The sequence below is a fragment of the Diadema setosum genome, chromosome 6 (genome assembly GCF_964275005.1).
Source record: "Diadema setosum chromosome 6, eeDiaSeto1, whole genome shotgun sequence".
In the NCBI taxonomy this organism is placed as follows: domain Eukaryota; kingdom Metazoa; phylum Echinodermata; class Echinoidea; order Diadematoida; family Diadematidae; genus Diadema; species Diadema setosum.
In genome coordinates, this window is record NC_092690.1 from 12,736,154 (window position 1) to 12,754,189 (window position 18,036).

General features: G+C 39.4%; 1 protein-coding gene across 1 annotated transcript in view; it reads right to left on the bottom strand.

The window, feature by feature from the left end:
- LOC140229539 (short transient receptor potential channel 4-like) overlaps positions 1-18,036 on the bottom strand; it is a 46,619-nt gene that overhangs the window by 28,160 nt on the left and 423 nt on the right. Inside the window, exon 2 of the mRNA XM_072309787.1 lies at positions 3,650-3,765. Within this exon, the coding sequence (XP_072165888.1) occupies positions 3,650-3,765 (116 nt within the window). The remainder of the gene's footprint in view (positions 1-3,649; positions 3,766-18,036) is intronic.

Below are 18,036 nucleotides of genomic sequence, written 5' to 3' on the forward strand. Positions count from 1 at the left end.
TGTGTTAGATATATAAGTATGTCAAAACAAGTATTGTCCTTTAAAGAGCCATGTCATTCATGGAACAATCACCTTAAGGAGGGTTGCCTGAGGTTGGTTTAAAAGGCGGGTCTTATCCACGGCTATAGATCACACCCATCGGCTGTTATCCAAAATCGCTTTTTCTTTTTCAACCATGTCTCAAGGTCAATTATCTCATCATGAATATAATGTTCTTCAATTGAGATGCCATGCCTCACTCCGGTTTAATGATAGGTGTGGGTTTGTTTGGTTATTTTGTTGCTCGTATATGGATCCCCACTCAGTGTTACTGCAGAATCTTCAGTGCCTCTCCAACCTCCGCTTTAATATTATTCCACTATAATGCGTATAATACGCAACTAAAAGTAATGCGGTATAAGTTTTTCACTATATCTTTGCACAATTCACAATCTCTCTACGTTTGTTATCCTGTCTTAAGCTCACCTGAGTCAAACATGAGCCTGGAGCTTAACTTGTCCAATATTGATGTACAACACCCCCCCCCCCCGAAAAAACAAACAAACAAACAAACAAACAAACAAACAAAAAACAAAGGGGGCCAAAACCCCCTGAATTAAGGAGTTTTTGAAAAATCTTCATCACTGGAACAGGAGAAACAGGAGCGAAAGAGCTAGTTGGTGCGATTAAGTCCATTGGTGCCTGCAGTTTCAAGTTGTTCATGGTTCTGGGAGTGTCCCCTCCCCCATTACAAACTTGATAGGTACTCTCTAAAAAATCGAGGAATACAAAAAAGAGTGAAGTTAGAATGAAATTGGAGTGAATTTGGAGTGAAAATGTTCATTTTCACTTATTTTGGAGTGATCCCTGAGGTCACTCTAAAACGAGTGAAAATGAATATTGTCACTCAATATTCACTCCAATTTAACTCTACATTCACTCTTTTTTGTATTCACTCCTTTAAGAGTGAATTTTTTCACTCGATTTTTTTTTTCAGAGAGTATCATTGCCATTGTGAAAGAATGTACAGATGGACACCATGCCCCCAGAAGGTCCCCTAAAGCTCTAAAAAAATGCTCTGTTCTTTTCTTGGGTATAGAAATAGTCTACAAGAATGTGTGAAAGGTGAACTTGGATCGATACTCAGGTGAGCGCGAGACCCCACCACTCCCCCCCCCCCCCCCTCCCCGTCTTTTGTTGGTTTTCTAGATTTGTATTGTTTTGTCTTGTGACGAGTTTGTGTCTGTGTTTATATTCTTCGTTTGTTTTTAGATGCATTGTCAAAAGCAACGAGGGAACCCAACCCAAAGAGCAATGTGGATTGAATGCAAACAGCAACATTATAGTAGAACACATCAGTGAAAGTTTGAGGTAAATCGGACAATCGATGCAAAAGTTATGAATCGTTTAAGTTTTGGTGTTGGAACCGCTGGATGAGGAGACTACTTGAGGTTATGACGTCGAGTGTGGACAACAATATAAAGATAATATAAAGGGAATTCCACAAAAATTCACTTTTCTAGCATAATGAAAGAGCACTTGACTACCCGCTTTCAGAAAACAGGGGAATAATTGCTATCCTTAAAGGGAAGCAGTCCTCACGAAATTAAAAAAAAAAAAATATGTTGTTGTTGGTACCTCCAATGAACTACTTTCACCGAAAACAAACTTTCAAATCACCAAATAAGCTCGTAAATTTTGGTTGAAAAGTGTGAATCTGCATGGTGAATATGCTAATGAGCAAGTCCTGGCGGAGAGTCAGACGTCACCGAGGCACAACTCTTCCCAGCCGTGTTCTGCTCGTTATCCGTACGCTCCCTAGTTACCCGGATGCATGAAGACGTCGGTGGCTACTACTGGTAGTATTTGACATTGTTTCTACGTTGTGTGTGTGTGTGTGTGTGTGTGTGTGTGTGTGTGTGTGTGTGTGTATGTATTGTGTATTACATTCGCACAGTACACGTGTGGACGGTACAACTAGATCTACGGTAGATACCCCGTACGCGGTTTGCCCTTCACACTTTTCCAGTCTATCACAAGCGCAAGCGCAAGCGCAGCTGCAGCCCTGTCGCCGCTCATGATCATGCATGTTCTAGTGCGTACAGATTGTAGGTAGACACGGTTCTACACAGCTACTAGCCTGCATTGTAGTACACTATAGGGGCGACCGCATTCAGCGTCGTCTGGTCAGGCTATCTTACATCAGTAGTTTTGCTCGAATCGTGCAGAAAATTTCCCAGGAAAATCTTTTTTTCCGTCCCAGACCCACAAAAGTATCGTGAAAGGTGAGCTGTACAGCTGGGAAATCTCGGTACAACGATGCCGAACATAAGAAACTTGGGGCCTACAAAATCTCGATATCGTGTTGTGACCTACCTGTGCGTGGACCATTTGAGAAGCGATGTTTTTACGTGGACCGGCAGGCTGTGGCCCTCGGTTATAAACCGAGAAAACTCCTGAAGCCAGATACAAACCCGACCATTTGCTCAAATAAGTTATAAAACAGAAACACCTCGAGCATCGACTTCGAAGAGAACCGAGGGAAAAAAGCGTAGAGAGGTAAGGAAAGTGGCTAGCTATGTTTCATTTACCGTGGGGCTGCAGCCGGGGTTGGACTGCAGTACAGTGCCACTGAGCTAGCTGCTGCCAGTGCCGACTGGACATGCACGACAAAGTGGAGCGAAATCATATCCCTATGACCCCATGTGTTTACCCTTCCCGGCTCATGTCATAGTTTTTTGTTTTTGTTTTTTTCGAGGAAAGGCGATATCTGACTACTTACAGAAATATTGAGATACAAACAATATTTTCTTTGAAGAATTCGACTCTCTCATGCACAGGTTATCTTCGGCAAAATCAGCTAGACGGAGTACTGTGTACATTAGTATGGTAAGAACTCGCGCGCGAGAGTGGTTTCTACGCTAAGAAGTATGCAACACGGACGGAAGCTAGAAAAGGACCGTGCCTATTTGATGTCAAGTTCATTGTATATTTGGTTCAAAAATACATATAAATTTATGTTAACAATATCAATTTTTCATGAATTATATATATCTAAGCTTGAAATATTTTGTTTGAAATAATAAAACCACAAACTTTCACATTATATGATAAAATTGCAACTAATCATTCCAACACTTAAATTGGTTTTTAGAGGCACGGCTGTCAACTTGGTGAGTAGGGCATGCATGACGTACCATCTTTTTGCCGGCTCTTACACGATCGCTTGCAGGAATTATTTTTCAAAAATCGCGTACGGAGACAGTTTTTCATTTCCACGCGTATAAACTGGTGAAAGGTTATTTTTTTTACTCTTCTTAATTATCATTACAGTGAAAATCTCAGGACTGCTTCCCTTTAACATATGTCAGTATCAAGTTGATGGAACGTGTTTTTTTCATGAAAAATCCAATCTTTGGGTTTTGGTTTCCTTTAAGACCGAATAACGCGGCTACACACTCAATTATTCAAAACACACACAAGCACGCAGACACGCGGACACACACACACACACACGCACACACGCACGCACAAACAAACACTGCTCTCCCGCAACACTAGCACGTGAATAAAGAGGAAAATAATCTATCCACAGCAAGAAAAACTCTGGAAGAATTTCAATCTAAAAGGACACTGCTCATTGTGTATTAATCCAGACAGCTTCACTCACCTTCTTCAAGGCGTGCTCCAGAATACATTTCACGGCTAGTTCGAACTCGACGTCGGCCGCACGGAGGAGAGCGTCCCCGACCTTGACGTCGCAGGCTAGGAGCTCCTTGATGACAACTAATACAGCAGGAACGAAAACGAAATTAAAAAAAAAAAACAGAAACATTATTTTTCTTTCTCTCTTACAGAAACGTACTACGAAAACTTAGGACCTACACGCATACATTCATAAACGCACTTTCATTTGTTTCCCTATCTTTGCTGAGGCAGCAATCCGTTACATACTGTACTGTAGAAGTCCTTGAGTTCTTTACAGTTGTAGTAGTTATGGTGTGCAATACAGTTTTTCTTTTCTCTCTCTCTCTCTCTCTGTTGAGAAGTACCGTTGTGAGACAATTCAATCTTTCCGCGGTATCTTAGCATGTGCTATGCTGACATTGGTTGAAACGTTTACTAGCGGAAAATTGCAAAAAGAAAATAATATCAATTGAAAGGGTCGATCCCCAACAATCTTTATAACGAAATCAAGGTACAAGCGTAAAATATTGTGCGGTGTTCTTAGTCATTTTATTGTTTCATAATCCTAATCCTATATAATCACACAGAGCATTATTCTATGTATGCTAAGTCCATCCGTCGGTGAAGGATTGACTTATGTTTACTTTGCTCTCTTTTCGCTTTCTTATAATATTATTATGTACATTGCCATTCGGTATCATGAAATACAGAGAAAAAAAATCCAGTCTTTCATTCAATGAAAAATTACGATGGATATCTTTCATTCTCCTCGAGATTATAAGACTTTAAAAAAATCAAGATATATGAGTTGACTGGCGTGTGCTATTTTAGTAACAGTCATGGCAAATCACTGGGATTCAAGTCTTCAATGTAAGTCGGCATTCACTTAAAAAAAAAGGAATAAGAAAGAAAAGAAAATCCAAATTTACACATTTATCAGTGTCACACAGGGAGCACCTTTACAGCTGCAACTTTGCACCTTTCAGACCGGTATTACGATAGGAGCACCTTTAAAGGTGCAACTTTACACCCTTTCGGTCTGAAGGGTACAAAGTTGCATCCGAAAAGGTTCCCCCAGTGTGTGAAACTGGTAATGCTGCAAAGTTAAACCTATCTTTATTAGAGTGTGAGTGATACTGAAATTGAGCGCAGTTCGTGGTGTTTTTATAGGCCTTTTGGCATTTTACGCCCAACAAAACACTTTCGCAGTTACATGAGATGAAAATTGGGCTTTAACTTTTTTGCGAGATACCAAGAAAACACTTATGAAATAGTACAGAGCATACCATTTTAAGAGGAATTCAAAGTTTATTTGATGAAAATTGGGTTTGGAATAGCTGAAACATCCAAAAACAAAGTAAAACAAAACGATCGTAATAAAATGTGGGTCCCACACTTTATTAGGATCACTTGGTTTTGGATATCTCAGCCATTTCAAAATCAAGTTTCATCAAATTAACGTTGAAATCCTTATGGAACTACATGCTCTTTCATATTTCATAAGAGGTTTCTCACTATCTCACCAAAGAATAATAAAAACTTGAAGTTAAGTCTCAACCAAAACTATACGATCCCTTTAAAACTGCGCAGCGTTTCTGCACACTTTAGCAGTGTCGTCTGATGTCATTTTGAGGAATAACAGGCTGTTGTGGCTTGATTAAGACCAATGAATTCTAATCCCGAGATTCTCAGTTCGACTTTCCACAGAAAATGTTCTCTGGGCGCTTGATCACCATTTACTATACCTTTATTATTGCGAGCTCGTTAAACCTGCGCAGCGACCGCTAAGACAACGCCATATAGGCTAACGTAGTAGGCCCTATACTATAATCGGCACATGCGCGAGACAGCTATATCCATGTATTGTTCAACCCGCAAGGCTACGTCGTCTTAGCGTTCGCGTCACAAATCTAAGCTCGCTATTATATGAGGGGACTTAAAATCACCAATCCCATGATTATTTGATTATATAAACGCTTATAAGCCTTTCCTTCAGTCAGCCAGTGGCCATAAAAAACAAACAAATACTAGAGAGAATGTTAGTACGAGAAAGCATTTGATCCATTAACAAAAAGATAACCATTGGAGCTTAACCTTTCAAACGAAAGCAAAAAGCATCTAAACATGGAGTGAAAGGGTGGATTACAATTCAGTTACTTTCAAGCCATTATGGTCAATAGCTCAAGAGACAATCGTATAAAGTTGCTTTTATAGTGCGGCTTAACACAGATCCATTGTTCTTCCAGGGTTTTCGAGTCTTAAAGTGATCGCTTCATGTCAGGAGGAACTGCGACTACGTCGAATCATTATAGGGGCATCCCAGACGATTTTCATGACTTCACATCATGCAGTACATAAATCGACAGTTTCATGTCTAGATTTGTGGAATTTATTGTGGTCCTTTGGCAGAGAAACAATACTCTGAAAAGCCTTGAACAAATTACACTGAACAATAATGATGGCGTAGGAGGCTCAGATATTATTTCAGAAATGTGGCAGTGTAATTCCATGTCAAAACCGCTTGCTTGCAAATTCACCTGTTCATTATTATGCGTGTCTTCTTCTTTTGTTCTGCTTCCTTGAGCCCCATCTAACGCATTATTTTGGTGAGCGTGCCATGTGATCACCCTTGTTCACTGCAGTTTGTTATGAATTTTAAAAATATTCTTATTCTTCATACCAATCATTATAAATTCTGAAAGTCTTTACTGAGTATAACCAATTTATAGTTGTTCAAATGCAAATGCTTGAAAATCATGCCGAGGTCTCCTTTAAAATTAATCACTAGTAACACTTAGATTAAAAAAAAAAAAAAAAAAAACATGTCAAAACAAACATCGTAGTATCACTTGCAGCATTGCAGCATAATTATAATGAGTAAATTCGGAGGCAATTTTGTCTTCTACGGGCAACTCTCGGCAACGTTGTTGTTTCAATTCATTTCTGCAAGTGAGTTTTCTAATCTGGAAATGCATGTGAATCTAGTGATGCTCGCGCCTCGATACACGTGTTTACTCATAGCCACTTTCTGCATTGGAGTTTGATGTTTTGTTTTGTTTTGTTTTGTTTTGTTTTGTTTTGTTTTGTTTTGTTTTTTCGCTCTCCCTCCAGATGCCCTCTCTGCTGTGTGTCTTTCATTGAAGTACACTTACATGAAGTAACAGCTAGTACTGGTTAACTCCAACAAACAGACGCACAATACTACTGCCGTAGTCATTTGACTTAAATTTTCCATCGGCACCAGAGCATGATGCTATCAGATGTGAGCCTTAACAAATTGCCTATTTAGTTCTTTGTAGAATACCACAGGGTATATAACCAACTGTTCTTCTTCCACGAAGGTCAATTCTACGCAATATGGGAATGCATGCAGAAGATATTCATAGGCCTACACATACAAACAAAAACACCCACGAACAAAGCGAACTTTTGACTACAATCCTTTATCATATCCTAGGACTCTGTCATGTATTGTAAAATACATAATGTAGGCTATAGGTTCTTGCTGATTATCCTAAAAAGCGATATCATTTTTGCATCGTTCCCCATCACAAGCTGTGCAAGCGACTGGGCGACGAAACGTGACAGGTAATGCATAGAATAAATGTGATCACAGTCCGTTTTATGGCTTTAGATTTTTCTAGTGCGTTGTTAAAATGATCGTTTTAAAGGGGGTACCAGTATCAACGTGTGTCTTTTTGCTGTAAATTCGTTGTACTGTATCATTGTGGTTTACTTCCCCCCCCCCCCCTCTCTCTCTCTCAAATGATGCTGTTAATCATGGTGTGGGACCCCTTGCGCTACTATGTTCCTTTCTCTAGCCGTATATACCTCTGCTGGTATTCAGACTCTGAACGCATACATCTCTCAGTACTATGCATGAATTATCTAAATCAAATGCTGATAAAAGTGATATCAGTTACACGTAAGGCATTGAAAAGGAATACTCAAAGAAACAAAAGGCAAAAAAAAAAAAGGCAACGGCGACAAATCGGTTACAGCTCGTTATTCCGAAGGTTCATTATTCCGAAGGCTCTTCAGTCCGAAGATTCGTTATTCCGAAGGTTCGTTTTTCCGAATTTCATTTTCGGATGAACAAATCTTCGGAATAACGAACCTTCGGAATAACGCCACAAATGTTCGGATTAACGAACCCTTTTTTATTTTCGGATTAACGAACCTCTGGGTATAGGGAATTTGTGTGTTTCGGATTAACGAACCTTCGGAATAGCGAACCTTCGAAATATCGAACCTTCGGAATAACGAACAGCACCCGACAAAATCATGGGGGATTAAGATTACACCAACAGTGTTCCAGTAAAGTCAATGTAGGTCTTATGTGACACACTTTTCTCACTGGCTGGGCTGTTACAATGGAGAAATATTTCTCATCTATGCAGTCAGAGGCATGAGAAAATAGGCAGATGAAGTTAAAGTCAAGGAGAGTCTCCGTTTGTCTGTTAGCTCATACCATGTCAATGGTTTGGCAAAACAGCAGTAACGGAAGGAGCAACAAGAACTTTGACTTATATACGCTTTATTTCACAACGTAATACAGTTTCATTATAGTGCTTTCCGGAGTGATGGACCAAACAAAATGACCATTTCGTTAACGAAATGGTCATTTCGTCTGTGAAATGTTGATTTCGTAACGAAAAAGACCATGCGACACTTGGCGCCACATACAAAACTACGGTATTTTTTCCTTGGTTTAAAACCATGTATGGACAAAAATGGTACCACCTTCGTGGATTCGGGCCTAAGGGGTTTGGCTCTGCTGCATGTCTTTTCTGGAATTAATCAACATTTTGCATCATGAAATCAATGTCAGACAAGCTAGACAGAATGATAGCCATTCCGCGACAGTATAAATCTTTCTCAAAAGCCTCAATTTTCATGCTCTAACAAAAAGCAAACCACATTCTTTTAGCATTTTTTGATGGGGAGAATAAAAAAAAAGAATGTCAAAGTTCACCGCCATGTCTGTACATAGAGAACAATACGCTTTATACAGGTTGAATGGGAAACATGCATGGCGGGAAGTTCGGGATAGCGAAGAATAACTATAAAAGCTTCGGTTTTATGTGCTTCTGTGTGTTTTCTTTGCTCTTCCGTTCTCTCATATTGCAAACCCACAGTCCTTTTGTTGTTGTTGTATTGTTGTTGTTGATGTTTTTGTTGTCGTCGTCATTGTTTGTATACGTGCACAATATCTCCCAAAGGCAATAATTCACATTCCTCGATTCGATTAAACAGCCGGTTAAACCGCCTCCGGCCCCAATCTATTTGCCCCAGCCTCAGATAACATTCATGTGAGTCACAGACGGACAGACAGACAGACACATAACAAATCACACGTACACACACACGCACAAGCACAAGCAAACAACAAACATACATCCCTGACAGACAATGCATCATGGTCAAGCAGATATTTTTCCCCATCAAGTAATTGCCCAAGATCGTTGGCCACACATTGTTTGTTTGTTTGTTTGTTTGTTTTTTACCTTCAAGCTGGGAGACATAAAAGTGTTTTCTGTATTTTTTTTTCTTATCCCTTCTTTTGACTATCTATATTTGTCTGTTTATCCATGTGTTACTTCTCTATTCCACTATTTTCCTTCATATAGAAACTTCATGCAAGGCGTATGGTGATTACATGTACAGTTTTTGTTTTATCAATTTGTTTTTACGACAAGCCTAATGGAAGTATTATGTTACTAGAATTCCAGACTGAATTGAGAAGATTACAAAAATAACGAACAAAACTGAAAAAAAAAAATGGGGATAAAACGACTGCTAAGGACGGTAGCCACATGCCATGAAGGTCGCACACAGGCAGGTATACAATGGATACAGTCAAAGCTTGGCACGCTTCGTGGTGAAGATTATACCAGTATACCAGTCAGGCCGAAAGGTATGGAATCCAGTAGCATATTATGCAGAGTACCATTTTGGTAATCAATGGTTCCTGATCTTCCTTACAGAATCTGCTTCAACCAGTTGCTGAAAATATGTTCGTTCAAAATAAAAGGGTGTACTATGTCTTGCCTTAGTTTTCCCGATATTTATGTGCAACATACTAATACAATCAAACACACTTATACACACACTAACATGTAGATGTCTGTGCATTACTATTATAGGTGTGTGTATAACAATGTGTAAGGGAGACACAATAATGATAGGACGTCTACTATTTCATTATAGTCTCCACTACTAACATTTTATTGAAAAAGTTTGCTTGACCATAGCTGCAGTTTTATTGAAGCCCTGAAGATTGTGGGAGAGACTTTCTTCTATAAGCGGACAGACTTGTCCCTACAGAGAAAAGAAAATGAACGTATTTGTTTGTTTTACCTGGTATACATGTCATATTTTGTCTCATTCTTTATCAGCTCGTATATACCGCCTGCTGTAATGCGTGTGAAATCAACGACTCAACTTTCCTCCCATCACGTTTAGAGAGGAGGCGGTATATTGCTGAGTCCCTCATCCGATTGTGGTGGTTACTTGCTTGAAGCCCCCGAGTGAGAAGATTTCAACAGAGAGCATATTACCATTATGACCGTGACATGCTTACAAGGCTCTTCATCATTGTATGTTCATCCGAGCCTAGTCTTTCCTCAAGTCCTGTTCTTTGTGGTAGTGGGAGTGGATTATATATTCATAGATAAAATAGGGTTTTTCGGAGCTGTTGCTCTAGATACGTTACACGGTTATGTGCATCATTGTAAATTCATACGATTCAAAAAGAAGACATTCTCAAGGGAGAAATAACCATGTAGTTGAATTTTTAGTCTAATGAAATCATTATTTCGATAAAATGAGATTCCTGTTGTTAAAGGAGACCTCCGGATGATTTTCAGATTTTTACATTTGAACAACTATAAATTAGGTATACTAAGGACAGAGTTTAAGAATTTGTGATAATTGGGGTGAAGAATAAGAATATTTTCAAAATTTAGAACAAATTGCAATGAACAAGGATGATGACATGGCAGAGTCAACGGAAGAATGCATGAGTTGGGGCTCAAGGAAGCAGAACAAAAGAAGAAGGCATGCATTGATTATACACAGGTGAACTCGCAAGCAAGCGGTATTGCAATGGAATTACACTGCTACATTTCTGAAATATGTGAACCTCCTATATATGTCATCATCCTTGTTCAGTGTAATTTGTTTAAGGTTTTTCAAAGTATTGTTTCTCTGCTCAAGAACCACAATAAATTCCACAAATCTATACATGGAGTTATCGATTTATGTACTACATGATGTGAAATTATGAAAATCGTCTGGAATGTCCCTTTAACGATGCATGAAGAATGCGGTGTGTCGGATAGGGCTCGTGACTTTCAAACTCCAGGTTCCGAATTCGAGTCCTGGGTGCTGTTCACACATTCTTTGACACGGGCGATGGTTACCCTGCTGTGTTACGGTCACCTTTGCATAGTTGCAAAATGGCAATAATCGAAATACTTACAGGTGTAAAACGGAAGAGACTGTCCTATGTACTAGATAAATGACGCAACATTTGTTTTCATTTTCAGTCATGAGTCGGCCTACGTTTTGTTCCTCGAATGTGACGCTCACCTGAGCAATTATTTCCAGAGTAGTGTTATTTCGTATGGAACATAATATCCTTTCCTGTGCCAAAAGGTAATAATCAAAATATCTCTGTCTTGTTCCTTTGGATCGTCTTGACTGACAGCTTCGATCTACCACTAAAACTAGTCATTTGTATACAACAAACATGCTATTCAATATATTCATTATAAAGCAATACGGTCACAGGTCCATGTCGAATGGAAATCAAGCGAGACGACTCTTTACATAAGCACACTTTATAGGCAGAAGTAATGACCCTGGCATTGTTGACTAAAAAAAAAATGCCACCGAACTACTTAGAAAAAAAATCACAAATCTTACCTTTCAAAGCGCTAACATAAATGACTTTGTGACCTGCAAAGTGTTAATGTCAGAGACTCCAATTGTTTTGAATATTGTCTATGTTTTGGACTAGAATACAGATTTATGGCCAATGCCAGCAAATAGTAATGGTAATGTAGCCTTTTGACCAGACATTGTGCCTTACGGCGATATACCGGTGACACGACCTTTGCTCCTGCGACAATTGCTCCGGTCTTATTTTGTCTCACCTCCCTGTTTTCTCCAAGGATTTAGGGTTGTGGTTAGGGTTGTGCTAGGGTTTTAGGGTTTATTTTGATGTGAAGATTAGGGTAAGGGTGAGAGTTATATTTGTGGGTAGGTTTATATGTTTGGCTTGGTGTGCAGATATATCATAGGAGCATATATTGTCGCAGGAGCAAATGTCATGATACCAATATATCACACTGCGCGACGAATTTATATGATGAGACCTCCGCGTCACAGAACATGACTGACAATGTGAGAACCCCTAACGCCACACTGAACATCATGTTGAACGCTTGATGAATTTTACACCCTGCTGGAAAGAACACAGTGTCCCACCGTGTGAGAAACACAATGTGAACACATTGTGAACATGGGGCAGTGTGAAATCTCTTCACACTGTTAAGGAGCGTTTTAACAGTGTGAACACATTGTGAGTCATCAATTCATATAGTGTGGCACAGAACATTACCATGTGAACACTCTGTGAAAACCAAACCACAGTGTGAAATCATCTCCACACTGTTAGATTAGAGCGTTTTTATATAATCGACTTTGTGGCCACACTGTGAACACATTGTAGGACACTGTGTACTTTCCAGTAGGGTGGACACAATTTGAGAATCCCTACACCACATTGAACATCATGTTGAACGCTCGATGAACTTTACAGTCCCGTAAGCAGGACAGCTGAAGCCATTCACTATGTGTTATTGTTGTTGTATGTTTGTTTGTCTGTATGTTTTGTTTGTTTGTTTGTTTGCTGTTACACGGGGATTATTTTCTTTTTCAAATCATAGAGGGAATGTCAGAATCTTGAATTAAAATCTCTACCATTGAGGCCTTGGCCAGAGGGTAAAATGAAAATGACGCTTTGAGTTAGTACTTGTAACTCCGAGATATAGAATGCTGAATCCAACCAGTATTTTCTCATGGAGTGATTCAGGCGAAAAGATAACACATGGTAATCCCCCTTTACTGGCAGAGACGATACCTTTTTGTTATAGCCTAAGTCCTAATGATGTCAATAAGAACATTTAAACGGGTAAATTCTCGGCTTTGGGGGAATTTTCATCTCATGCTGACATTGCCTAGAAGGTAGAAAACCCACCTTACTTTTTCAATAATTGCCTGATTGTGTACAGCGCTGCCTGAAAGAAATCCCTATTCTCTATAATGCTAACATACAGTATAATACCAGAATGTTAAAGGCAGGGGATTTCATTGCCTGAACAGTTTGGAGGAGGAGGGCCGGCCGGAGGGGGGGGGGGGGGGGGGGGAATATTCATTCTCAACCCCACACCTTCACGAGTCATTTGCCTTCATGTGTCAAGTCATCTGGCATTTATGTTACCAGTGTAGATATCACTGACTTCTTCTTCAAGTGAAGCATTCTACTCACGTTATATCCATTACACTCACACTTCTCAAAATATGGAACGTTTATACATAAATGTTTTGTTCATGTACTGTTGTTCTTGCCAGTTTGTTTCAAAGTTAATTGTTTTACATTGTACGCGCATAACCAAGGATAGTGATTACGTTTTAATACACTAAAACTAAACTAATCTGAACTAACCGAAAAAAAAAAAACTCAGGAAACCTCAGAAAACTCGCGCAAGCGCAGAAGGGTGGCCAACAGTTTGCTTGAGATATTTCGTAGCAATGTCATGGGAAAGTCAAACAGCGCGATTCTTAATGTCGCGATATTTTTCATGGATGTTTAATTCTCATTATCACCATTGTCATTCTTTTGAGCTTATCTCATGATTCATCCAGTATAAGAGAAAGAAGGTGCAATCATTTTGCACATAGTTCATGTTTATTCGTTCTCAAAAAAAGAAAGACAATGTCCACTGGTATATTAATTCAACATTTTTTAGGGTACTTCATGCAACTCAATCAATGGTCATGAGACATATTGTTTGATATAGACCAGGTGAATATTATAGTTTCTCTGAACTAAAATTGGACTGAACTGTGGGAAATAATGTTCCACAAACTGACTCAGACCGAACTGTGTGGAGGGATGTTCTGTATATACACCTGACTTATACACTGAACCATGGGAAAGAATGTTCCACAAAATCTACCTTTTGTGGGAGGCAAGCCTGAGCTAAATTCCCAGGGAGGCCGTCGGCCCCATCATGATAAAATGTTTATGCTGACGATCTCCTGCTTCCTCCATGAATCATATGGACTGCTTTTTATGATTTATACAGTCATTATATCTTATAGTAACCATACTGTTGCATTACATGATATTGTACTTTTATTTTGTTCCTTGTAATGTAGTTATGTTGCGTGTAATTTTCTACAAAAATTTAACTCTATTTCGTGTTTATTTTAAAAGCAGAATAAAACAAACAACCAAACAAACAAGCAAATATGTTCTTTTTCTTACATGTGTTGAATCTTTCAAACACTTCATGCGATATGACCAAAAGAAAAAAAGTATAGCACACGCATATACCGTATATACATCAACACAGACACAACCCTATCCAGATATAATGATCCGACTTGCCTTGGATTGTACAATAATCTGGAGGGGGATTAATGCTTACTGATATAATTCAAATGATCAGTTGCCTGCATGCTCAACGTCTCCATGTCACAAGTCACGGCCCACAGTGTTGTAGGGCCTACCCTGATGAGGTTCAACCCTTATTGGGATCGTATAGTTTTAGTTGAAACTTAACTTCAGGTTTTTAACGTCTTTTTTTTAGGGGGGGGGGTGAGATATAGTGAGAAACCTCTTATGAAATATGAAAGAAGATGTATTTCCATGAGGAAATCAACGTTTATTTGATGAAAATTGGTTTTGAAATGGCTGAGATATCCAAAACAGAGCGATCCTAATAAAATGTGGGACCCATCTTTTATTACGATCGTTTTGTTTTCCTTTGTTTTGGATGTTTCAGCTATTCCAAACTCGATTTTAATCAAATAAACTTTGAATTTCTCTTAAAAAGGGTATGCTCTCTACTATTTCATAAGTGTTTTCTTGGTATCCCACAAAAAAAAAAATGTTAAAAGCCCAATTTTCATCTCGACCAATACTGTACAATCCATTTAGTTCGTAACGCTGTCAAAACGATTACAGTTCGATATTCCCACGGCTTGAAGTTCCGAAGGCTCGTCAATCCGAAAGCGAAATAAGGTTCATATTACCGAGGGTTCGGTAATACGCACATTTTTTTTCTATTTCGTGTGTACGAACCGTCGAAATAATAAACCTTATCAATTTATTTCATTCACAATCCTCCGGGATACGAAACCTTTCAATTCGCTTTCGGATTTATGAATCTTTTGAATAACGCAATAAAATTACTGTTCAGATCAACGAACTCTACTTCATTTTTCGGATTAACGAACGTCTAGATGTGGGGAATGTGTGCGCTTCGGAGTAACAAAATTAATTTCATTTTTGGCCAGGAAAGTATCCTTAACACTGATATGATTTCGCGTGCTTCTTGCTGTAGGACAGATAATATTGTCTTGTGTCAATCCAGGAAGGGCTGGTCTGAGGGACTTTTTGGGTTCATGGGAATCCTGTAGGGGAATACAGTTGGCAAACGGTCTGAAAGCCAGGCTTGGATATAACCTAAACATCACAAATCATTCGTTTTTGAACGGATCGACTGATTAACTTTGAACTTCATTCATCATCATTATCATTATCATCATCATTATCAGTAAGCGGAAGGAGTAGGTAGCTCTGTCAGTGTCTGTCGAGGCTTCTGGTGTCTCTTCGAGTTGTACCTGATCCTACCTAAACTTATAGTGCACGTGTGTGGCATGGGTAAACGGACAAGTACATTCTTCAGGGAAGAGAATGGTGTAGGGAGGACCAGTGCTTGTCCAACCTAGATTTGTAAGTATTAAGCAAAGGAGCCAAGATTACTGACGGAGGGAGGCTGTGTTCCAAAATTCGACCATTTCCCTGACTGAAAGTAATTTGTCTCAGAGCTGTATTGGATCTTTGTTTGAATAATTTCTGATAATGTCCTCTTGTGCTGTCATAGCTGACATGAAATAGATCTTGGGGTCAACGTTCACAAATTCATTCAATATCTTGCATGTTCATATTTCAATCATGTAACCGATTTGCCTCGCAGGAAGTAAGTAATGCAGGGCGTACATGCTAAGGCTTACAAGCCTTTGCTTCATAAGATACGTGCTTGAGTACATTGACGTGTTCACCATCATTTTCTGCCACTTATATTATAGTGTGTCTGCGGTAAAATCCATATCTCAATAAGTCTTCGTAACTGCAGTTTGAGAGGCATCTGCCGATACTTTCAACGAAACGTCAAGGAAGAAATACACACAGGGTCTAGGTGAGACTAAAAGAGGAAGTAAGACTGAACCAGTAGAAATAGAAGAAGAAGAAGAAGAAGAAGAAGAAGAAGAAGAAGAAGAAGGGAAAGAACAAGAAGAAGAAGAAGAAGAAGAAGAAGGGAAAGAAGAAGAGGAAGAAGAAGAAGAAGAAGAAGGGAAAAAGAAGAGGAAGAAGAAGAAGAAGAAGGGAAAGAAGAAGAGGAGGAAGAAGAAGAAGAAGAAGAAGAAGAAGAAGAAAAGGTACCAGGTAAAGCTGGTGCCTGTCTTTTATTTTCGCGTCGTCACAGCTTACCTTGTAATTACTTGTACTGAAAATCTGAATGGACTTACACCAACTTGACTCTTAAAAGGTGTCCTATAGCAGGGGACTGTGGACGTGTTTCCCAAGGATGGTTCGTATTCGCGGGCGAAGTCTATAAAAGTCGCTTTTCAGGGATAACCCCCAAGCTTAGGATAGGTCAAGCCTGTAACTATTTCTCCTTGTTCTTTTTTTTTTTTTCGTTTTAGTCAATTAGACAATCGCACACACAATCGTTTATCGATCGTTACTGTCGTTCGGACAACCGATTTAGGATTCAAAAACTACGCGTCATTTGAGCCTCGCAGCTTGGGATGCAGCAGCGGCAACGCGACCAGTATAGGGTCCGGTGCGTCGAAAGAAAGGAATAACCCGGTTGCCTGAAGGGTTCAGTCTACTTAGACAAGCAGTGATTTGTATGACTCCTGTGTATTGTGGAGTTTTCCAACAATCCTATAGTAAGGGATGTGATAATCATGATTGTCAATGGGCTGCTCAGTACGCGAAGAAAAGCAAGGTTGGGTCCATGGGGGATTTCTGCCATTTAAAGTGGCATCTGCCCCTACAGTGAAGTCGGTATTTTCGTTGTACTTTCACGTGTCTGCCATCTCATCGTCAATCGATAATTGTATAGGGCCGCATAGTGCACAATTGCCGAAGTATGTTTGAAAGCGTTTTGCATTTTTCTTTCATTTTATTAGAAGTTTGATTTTCCTTACTCTACACATAATAAAAAAAGAGAGTAACCGCCGTCAGTATTAGGAATGTTACCCGAATGCGATTATGCGTTCCTGATTAGACAAAAGTGTTGACTCTTTGATGTATTACAAATCCCTGTCGAGAACGAAAATCGACGCATTTCATCCATTTATATTTGTATGTCAAATGCATGATCTCCCTCTCTCTTGGTTTAGGGAATGATATATATAGTTGACCTTGCACAATTTCCAAGGCTATCATATGCAGTAAATGCGGTAAAGCCACTGCAACGGATGGTCGAGACAATTCAAAGGTCATCACCAACCACCTGGTTCATTTCTCACAAATAAAATTCGACACACTTCTTGGCGCAACTATCATGACTATATATGAAAAAAAAGCACCACTGGTCACGAAGGTCTCCAGTTGGGATCGAGACATAGCGAATGAATGAATCAAAGCTTTTCGACTCTCCAAATCCGCCATTCCTCTTTCACATATACACCGGTACTCGGCAAAGTCCAATTCTGGATAATGTGGTGCTGAGGATGAACCTCAAGTATGTGAAGCTTTTCTTTGTTTTTTTCTTTCTTTCTTTTGAATTGCTGTCTACCTGGCAATTTTCCCCACAAAAAGCGTATTCTTCTCAGTAATTATGTATTGTTCTCAGTAATTATGGATTGTGAATGAGGATGTGTGGATTGTTAAATGGAATGGGGGTGCCGCGTGAAGCTGTTGGACGGTTGTGCAAGTATTATTTACATTGTACATCTTGATCTATCTTCGTCTAATGAATGTCTGATCCTGCCCGGAATATATTGAAAGAGATGGATATGACTACCATCCCCCTCCACGGACCTCCCCATCCCTGCACC